The sequence below is a fragment of the Channa argus genome, chromosome 13 (assembly GCF_033026475.1).
Source record: "Channa argus isolate prfri chromosome 13, Channa argus male v1.0, whole genome shotgun sequence".
Classification (NCBI taxonomy): domain Eukaryota; kingdom Metazoa; phylum Chordata; class Actinopteri; order Anabantiformes; family Channidae; genus Channa; species Channa argus.
In genome coordinates this window covers 13,945,455-13,955,159 of record NC_090209.1, presented here as the reverse complement: position 1 = coordinate 13,955,159, position 9,705 = coordinate 13,945,455, and the positions used below count along the sequence as shown (strand labels likewise).

General features: G+C 39.9%; 1 protein-coding gene across 1 annotated transcript; it reads left to right on the top strand.

Annotated features, from left to right (window-relative positions):
• The first annotated feature begins 1,385 nt into the window (after positions 1-1,385).
• Positions 1,386-9,335, top strand: c1ql4a (complement component 1, q subcomponent-like 4). Its single transcript, XM_067528545.1, has 2 exons — positions 1,386-2,068; positions 7,938-9,335. The coding sequence occupies exons 1-2, from the start codon at positions 1,523-1,525 to the stop codon at positions 8,115-8,117; spliced, it is 726 nt and encodes a 241-aa protein (XP_067384646.1). The 5' UTR covers positions 1,386-1,522; the 3' UTR covers positions 8,118-9,335.
• Positions 9,336-9,705: the final 370 nt, after the last annotated feature.

The following is a 9,705-nucleotide window of genomic DNA, read 5'->3' as shown; positions in this document are numbered from 1 at the left end:
GATACTGTGGACTCTGGATAGGAGCGTCCGATTTTGCGTGCACCTCTCATTTGGAATTGCGTCAAAAAGTGCTCAGGTGGGTTTTTCATGGGCTTAATTTCCTCTGAAGTTAGTTGCATTTTAAACTCTACCTGGAAAGAAAAGGGGGGATTATGCGCTGATTAAGAAACTCTCATCACTTTCCTGGCATCCCCTGCGCGCCCGTCGGCTGTCCAGGCACTTCAGCGATCCAAAATCCTTCATCATTTTGGTGGGACGCGGGATGAACTGATGTACAGGGAATTTTATTCCCACCAAATCATTTTGGATTATAAAGAGCATATGGTGAGTTTCCCTCTGTCTTTCTTATGTCTTTTAGCAGTTTTAGATTCAACGTAAACGAGGCATTGATTGACTATAGTTTTTTTTAATTAGCATATTTAGGTAATTTACATGTATCATCTATAAAGAACGAAATAATGATTTCGATTTTTCTATAAAATATTACCATAATATTTAACAAACAATATTTTTACTTTACGTTTTTTTGTTTGTTTTTACAATAGTTGAATGCATGCATTAAAAATACAATTAAATTATGTGTGTGTATGGTTACAAGAAGGGGGAAATCAATTGCTAATTATTATTTTTTGTTTGCTATCCCTTTTCAGATCCAAATATAGCCAGAGGAGGACTCTATGAAAGCACTCCTAGGTTGACAAAACTGTTATTAACAGCACCTTTTTTAATGCGGAGAGTCAAACTAGGAAAAAAGTGAAATCCTAAGATGAACGTATTAGGAAAAGACCTCTGATGAACTTTTGTCACTCACAGTCATGGCATTAAGTGAGACATCCATGTGAAGTGAAATACTGTGCTTTGCAGGTGTGGACTTCTTAAATAAACTGCAATTTTACCTCCTCCTGCCTGCACCCCTTCCTCAATGAGCTGAATTTAACACCAGCCTTCATTTCAACATACTTTTAATAAGCTCCGATTTTACTACTACCCTCTCAGTGCTAGACATGGTTTCTGTTTGATGCTGAAAATTTAACTGAACTGGAGGAAGACAGGAGACATCACAAACAAAAAAAAAACCAAACCCGACTTCATCTGATAATTTTTTGTTGGGCGTCACCACAAAGCTGAGACATTTGTGTTTTGTGTGATTCTGTTTTTCGTGTTTACTTCACTCTGGGTTGTAATGTTTTCATCTTTTTAAACAAATAGGTGTTGAAAACTTTTCTTTCTGGTCTCCCGGACATCTTATCATTTATCATTTTTTAATTTAGAATACTCTCATCCTATTGTTTTCACCCTGAGCATCTGCCATTTTATATTCTCTCTCATACTTGGCTTAGTCATACACTTTTACCCCTCACTCCTCTCCACATCATTCTTTAGCTTTTCACATACTGGTTCTCTGAGAGGCTTCATCCTGGCCGGCACTATTCCTGCCAAGGGGGAAGAGGACTTCCTGACGCTGGCCGCTTCACGGCTCAGTCGCAGGAAACGAGTCATTGGAGCCGCTGTAGGTGTGGCCATGGTTCTAATACTTTTGGTGGCCATTCCCCTGCTGGTCCACACAACCAAAGGAGGGAACAGTGGAAATTCAGGGAGCCATTATGAAATGCTTGGAAGCTGCCGGATGGTTTGTGACCCCTACGCAACCTCTCAGCCAGGCCAGGAGTTGACAGCTGTATCTCCACCACCCCAGGATTACTCCGGGAAGAAGATACGATCTGGGCTTCGAGGGCCTCCAGGCATTCCTGGCCCTCCAGGAGCCCGTGGACCCCCTGGAGAGCCAGGCAAACCAGGGCCACAAGGCCCCCAAGGTCCAGGTCCTGGTGGTTATTCTCCTTCACTCTATACTCCCAAAATCGCCTTTTATGCAGGCCTACGCAAGCAGCACGAGGGAAATGAAATTTTGAAGTTTGATGATGTGGTGACCAATGTAGGTAACTACTATGAGCCCAGCACTGGCAAGTTCACCTGCCCTCTGCCTGGCATCTATTTCTTCACCTACCATGTTCTCATGAGAGGTGGTGATGGGACCAGCATGTGGGCAGACCTGAAGAAGAATGGCTTGGTTAGTAAGAGTGTGTGTATGTCCATGCATGAAGGTGTGCGTACAATGTAATGTGTGTGTGTCTGTACGTATGTACACACACAATATGCCAAAGATTTTTTTTGACCATCCTGTGTTATCAGTAACTCACATTCACCTGTGAAACATTGAGCTCTTCAGATTCAGAACACATTCCTCTTAGCAGGTAACAACATAACAGTCGCTGCTGTTTCATAAAGAATGAAACGGCAATCTTTCTCCTCATTAAGGGGAATTCAGGCTATACAGTCTAAAATCGCAGCCACAGATATTTGCATTCCCACATGTACTGTGGCTAAATGACAAGTGGCAGAATGCAGCCACCACCGCCAAAAGGAACAGACTAATTAGTAAGTATCATACACAGAGCTTGATTATTGCCTAAACAGAAGTGCAAAAGAGCACAGGAGAAATGTCTGTCAGTACGTGGACCAGTCAGTTTACACCTCAGCTAAATAAATAATGAATATAAAATTGACAGTCTACTCATCCACTCCCTCATTCCCTAGACACTAATTAAAGACAGAGGGGCTGAAGGGGGGGAAGAGAATGGAGGTGGGAAAAATCACAGTCATTTCTTAGGAGGGCTCTAAATTCGGAAAACAATGTTCAAGTTTTTTTTTTTTTTTACATTCATTCATTCATCAAGGACTTAAATGCAAATACTCTACTCAGGCATCCCTCTACGCAGGTGGAACTGTAATGTGGGCTCATATAGTGTAGCTCATCAGTACACAGCGACTACAGTATATAATAATGTTCATTCAGATTTGATTTGGTGAGATGTAAAACAAAATGCCTAAAATCATTATCCATAACCATTTTATTTGATTGCATATGCATACTGCCACAAATGTGAATATGCATAAGGCTGCCTGTTTGATGTCCTATGTTGTCATTCAAGTCATCATAGGCTGCTAAATAATTTAGACATCTTAGATTAGATCCCCTGAACACCCACTATACTTTCCTTTCCTAACCCCTCCCGAGCTTGTTCATTGATTCTCCATTAATTATCATTTCACTCAGCTCAATTATTTAACCTCACCCAGGTCCATCTGACACCCATCAGGTGGCCTCTTTAAACAGTTTTTTTAAATAGAACACTCACTGAACAGGGATGTACCTCAGCAGAGCTGCTGGTTGATGAACACAGAGTATAAGTGAAATACTGCAGACTATCTGATCATGTTTAGAGTTATTGAGACCCCGAGGCAAGTGGGTACTTTGCCTGAGGCCAGTCAGCGGCTAGGGTTTACTAAATGGGCACTGTGTTTGACAGGTTGCATTCCTAACTCCAGAATCAAATGGTCTGTTTTAGTTTTGCCGTAGGTGCTGAAGCTTTATTGGATATGTTGTCTGCCCACTAGGGATTTTAAATAAAAACGAGCATTGCAATAGCCACAAATTTGCCAAAATGCCCTTTCGATTGTGTTGTAACTTTTTACACCTTAACAGACAGGGTCATTGGTAAACTTCCATTTATTAAGAAGCCATTCCAACAGACTGAGGACTTGCAAGAGACTAAACATGACAGGGACATGCCGAGACGTCCACTTAGAGAAAGTAAAAGGGAGAGCAAAATGAGATGAGTGAGTCGATGTGAAGTTCATGGGTGGAGCAGAGGAAGATGGATGACTTAATGGAGATGTAGAGACAGTGGGCTGGTAGATGAGGCATCAGGGAGGCCGGTGGTGAAGGCCAGGATAAGATCGGGCATGATGACCAATGGACACCCACTCAACATGTCTCAGCTTGATGAGTGATTAAGGTCAGCCAGAGAAAGAAAGCACAAAGTGTGTTAATGCGCCAATCCACCAAGTGCAGATGATCGTTACAAAATGAGAAAATAATCTATTCATAAATAATTATGAATACATTTCTTCTGAGAATGTCTTATATATAATGTTGCCTCTATCTTTGCTAATAATGTTCAAATTGTCGGACTCTCGTACGACATGAATGTGCTATCTCAGGAGGGTTTGGTGACTGTGACAGGGCTGCCATGGGATTCCTGTAGATCCAATACCTATTACCGTCACTAAATCCCCACTTTGTAAAGCCTTCCTGCTCACACTGCTCAGTTTCCTAAATCATTGCAGCATGACAAGGGTTCAGAGTTAGGGGATTTCTGATGAAGGGGCTCACACTTCAATTGCTTGACTTACAGTACAATTCCAGTGTTTGATATGAATATTAGCTTAGTGCTATTCTTGCTCAGCTGATCAACTCCAGCTGTTATATATGTGCAATTAAGGAACACAAAGTAATATCACATTTGAGTTTGGGAAGATAATGGAAACATATTATGTTACTTAAAGATTAAATACTGATTCAGCTTTGCTCAAAACAAATATTTATGGGTAGATATGTCTTATTGGTGCCACTGCTATAATAAACGTGTTTTATCATTCTATTCTTAATTCACTGTCAGGGATAGAAGCATTTTATGATACTCAAAATTCAAGCTTGGTAGCGTCACCCTAATTAACTGGTATATGAGCTGTTCACCTACACCTTTTTATTTCTATAGTGCAAGTGCACAACTGTATATCTATAGTGATAGTCTTAATACAAAGATGAATGAAGATAAATAGATCCTGGCACAGCTCCCATTTAATCTTTTCCTTGTTTCTCACCTGTCATAGACTCTTTTAATAGCTCTGTTAAAGGTCAAGTTATTTCACACAGTGGTGTTAAAATGTCATCACTCGCTGTAATGACCGGTACCTGTATCAACTTCCCAGAGACATAGATGTGCTACAGGTGAAATATAATTAGTCTTAGAGCAAGGAACAGGGAAGAGTTAGATACAGAAAAGAGTTTGTTCTATGGAAACAAGTTGAATGTTGCCTTGTAAGTTTGAAAGCGATCTAAATAAAATGATGTGCGTCTAATGAAACACAATAATTAGAACGTGTCAATCCTATTCAGGCTTCGAACAGCTTTACCATTACTGTGCCCACAGAATACTGAATGTCAGGTAATAGCAATTTAAGGTACAGTTCAATGCCAGTCGTTTGTCGCCATACAATCCATGTGCTCCCAGAGGAGAGGGAAAACCTGCTCAATAAATATTCTATTTCCACAACATCACCCCTTACCCCATCCCAAACCATACAGCCATGTGCTGGAGTCCCTTAGGTAAGTTTAAAAGCTACTTTTCTATTGTCTCCGCTCTAAGAGGTCAGTATATCACAGTGAATGAATCCTGTCAGTTTTATTACCAGTGGAGCACAGCACCACAGATAAAAACAAGACTTCATATACTCCCACATCTCCCCTGGTCTCACAAAATAGCCTTGCTTGATCAGTCTTTTACTCCAGGCCCCCTCCATACACTTTTCTCATCCCTCTGGCCATTGTTTTTGTTTTTTTGTTTTCTTTCCCCTAGTCCTTCTTTTTGTCTATCCTTGTCTGTCTTTTGAACTACAGGTCCACTTGTATAGAAAATGACACTGCAGCTGCTCCCCACATCACCACCCCTCCTTAAAGCTTCCTCGCCTGTGGCCCCCTCTGCTCCCAAGTGTGTTTACTGGAGGCCTTATAATGAAAAGGCTAGGCGGAGACAGAGACAGCCACAGGCAAGCCCTGGGGGGGGCCTGCCTCACGGCTCAAAACCCTCTACCTCTAGGATCAGCACAGTGTGCTGCCTGGTTCACACAGATCAGCCTGTGTCCTCCAGTCGTTTCCATCTTCTCTGTCAGCTTCCTGTCCTAATCCCACCTCGGCTCTCTCATGCCTCCCTGTCTGGTATCTGCATTAATGGATGACTTGCATTATTCCTTTATGCACAGGGACATCAGCTGAAGCACCAATTCATATATCATATATTGGCAAAATTATCTTTTACACTGAGTGATAAATATTTATCTGTTGTACAAATTCAGCAGCACTTCCATGCATTAAGTCATGAGAACCTGAGAAGGCCCGAGAGGGAAAAGATCTCCCTATATACCTCTCTCTGTTACACTGTTTGGCCAAAATAATGAGCATGATCACATAGAGCTGGTTTCGATAGGAAGTCACAACATTGTCCCTGTCAGATACATCCAAAGATGCAAATGTGGTGTTGGCTGTCACTACACATTGAAGCAGAACAGCAATATAACCTTTAGAGATGACAATGGATTTGGTGCTGTTATTTAAAAGCTGGTCTTATGGGGGCCTAAGATAGGGTCGCTTATGTTCAGTGTTTATTTACACTAATTAAAAAAGGTTTACACAACAAAAGCATCCACAAAATTTGGGACTGAATAATTAACATTCTTATGATTTTACAAAAGAAATTTAATATTTTCCTAATGCCAAATTCCATTGAGTATATTTTATCTCTCCAGTGTAACCTTATTTTCTATCAGTGTAACAAATAATTTTGTGATTAGATGTATGTGTACAAGAGGCCAATGTGAACTACAGTGTCTGAAATCTAATGGAACAAGACTGTTGTAGCGGTGCAACAACAGCAATGGTTGGTATTAGTGTGTGGTTGCAGACCTGGAAAACCTCAGGAGATGACTTCTTTGGGTACTTAATCAATTTGGTGTAGAGCGGACAGGTACATGCCAAACCACTGGTCACCTACATGCTGTATGTAGGAGCATCCATGACCTGCATTTGATTTGAGGACACCAATAGATAGTGTCCAGGCAATACAGTACAAGTCCAGAGTTAATAGAAGGTGAACAATGTTGCTCAGACTAGGGCGAAATGTTTGGGCACAGGGGGAAAGAGCATTTTTTTGTTAGCTACAGTGAGTCAGGCTCTGTTACTCAGCGATTGACTGTTTTTAAATTGATGCGTGCTCGATGGGGAGAAAGGAGTCCCAGTGATGGGAATGACATGATGGTAGTTGAATTGCAGATTATATTCTGTGGCTGTCATGGAGATGTGCGTGGCTTGTCTAGGCTGCTGACATAGATTGAGTGCTCCCCCCGTAGACGGACACTGAGCCAGACACAAGGCCACTGATGGCTGACATATGTCATATGATTGGAGCTGCTACACCAAAATTATTGATACATCCTACTTAGAAAGTTTTGCAGGATAGACAGTGTATTACAATTTTTGCATTTGTTAAAAATATTTTTGTTTGTAATAATATTTAAATGAGTGTGTTGCTTGTGAAAAGTAGAAGTAAAATGAAAATAAATAAATTGACAAATCCTGTTACCTCTACTTTTGTAACACAATATAGTCATGCATACTGTACTTAAATGTTCACAATGAGTAAACCCAATTAAAGGTGTTAACAAACAAGTAAAGATCCACTGCTGCTGGGTCAATAAGACTGAATTCTCACACTGCATGTAAATGTGAAACTGTCTGGCTTAGGCATAGCCACTCAATATCATGCATATTGAGCTGGTCCAGGATCATAAGCAACAGGTCAATAGCTGGTGTGGATAGTGATTCTGTTTCTTCGATGAGCTATAGTTTCCCCACAGACAATGAGTTGTCCCCAGTGGGTCTGCTTATCTCCACGACCCAATCAGATCTCCATCCACTGGCCCTCTGCCCTCATCCCCAGCCACAGCTGATCAATAATAGGCAGAGTGGCTGTACTTTCACTCCACCTTTAGGGTCACAGTTGTTGTTTATCCACATTGTATGTTGTGTTGTAGGTGTCATACTTGAGGGTGTCTCATGTAAAGACTGTTAATAATAAATTTTCACCAAGCCTGACAAAAATGTATGTGATAAAGGATAAGAATGTGATGTTTTGGTTTTTCTTTTTAAAGAGATGCTGAGGATTTTGAGCTTTTTAGTAAGTGGCAGTGACATTTGTAAATGTTTGTTCAGTTTTGTCCATGTTCTAATTGTCAATGCATATGTCCTCTGTGGCTGACAGGTAAGAGCCAGCGCCATCGCTCAGGACGCTGATCAGAATTACGACTACGCCTCCAACAGTGTGATCCTGCATTTGGATGTGGGTGATGAGGTGTGTGTGCAGCTGGATGGAGGGAAGGTCCATGGAGGGAACACAAACAAGTACAGCACCTTCTCTGGCTTCCTCATCTACCCAGACTGAATCTAATCCCTATTCACTGAGAGAGGAGTGGTTAGAAAAAGACCAAGATACACTAAGATACGCTCACTTATATACATGTATGTATGCAAATTAATGCAGAGACATGAACACACAAAAATATCCACATATACAGACATTCTGTGATCCCAACAGACTAGTTCAAGTGAAAATTAGAAGTGGGATTAATTGTGTGATATTAAGTCAGTCATCTTGATCCACCCCACATTCAATGGCGCCCATCATCTGCAAATATGAATTTTAGATTATGTACAGTATAAGTGCACATAACAATTGCACGTTGTCGCTCTGAAATATCTAAAATATTATAATGTGTTCTGTATTAATTAATATTGTGAGAACTAGAAAATAAAAAACACCATCAGTGCGATTGTTTTCACTAAAATAATAGTGTTGATGGTGCCAATAATCAAGATGACTAAACTGAGACAAATGCACACTTAATATATTCAGCCCGTTGCCTAAACAGTATTTACCTCATACACGCTCTCCATTCTAATGACCTTGGGTCAAAATGCCTGTTTAAAGATCATCTTTGTGAAATATTTTGCCCCATGTTTCAAAGCAACAAGTCTAAATTAATTAAATCACACTTGTGATTGATTCTGAACCAGTAAACTTCTGATTAAATAATGATATCTGAATAAACACAGATGTTTGAACTTCCTTTCCTTTTCCCATCATGACACAGAATTTCAGGTGGCAAGATAAACAAAACATTTATGTTACAAAGCATCATATAAAGACACGTTTCATGGATGGCACCTGTGTTTGATGAAAGTTTAATTGCCAAGTGCATTTATTGGCAATATTGTGTGTGTATGTTTGTGTGTGAGTGTTGCTGGGTATGAGTGGATATATAGATACTGTAAAATGCTGGGGCAGTGTGAACAGTGAAATTCAATGAATGCTGCAGTGTTTTATTTACATTAAATGTTGTAAAATAAATTACAGAGACATTGCTGTAATTACACTTCCATACCTCATTAGTTCTTTATTTTTGAGAGACCCTATCAAAGTTTCATCATATGTATAAACACAGTAATCTTGAGATGGCCAGTCTGGTATGTTGCATAGGTTGAGTAGACAATATTGCTATTAAAACATCTATACCTATTTTGTCTGTGTTGTTTCGGCATGGTGAGGGCCTGAATAAAGGTGCATACATACATGACACGGCTACGTGGACTTAGAGCTGAGATCAAGGCCTGCTTTAACATGGATTTCCAATATGTCTTAAGACACTGGCTAAGATACAAACATTAATACTTCTATATTGATTTTATTATTTAATACACCCAGGACTACAAAATCCAGCCAATATGTGCTTTTTAAATATAACAATATATAGATCAATTGTGCAAACACACTAAATTGGTGCTGTGTTTACATTGTGCCATGTAATATGTTAGAAGGCCCACAAATAATTAAACAAAGATATATTTAAGAAATAGGTTAAAATTTTCCATAAATTGTATTGATACATTTTTCATTCAATAATCCTACAGAGATTTAATAAAAGTCATGTTAATTCCCTTTGTCTGGCTTATACAGCAAATTCCCAACTTTA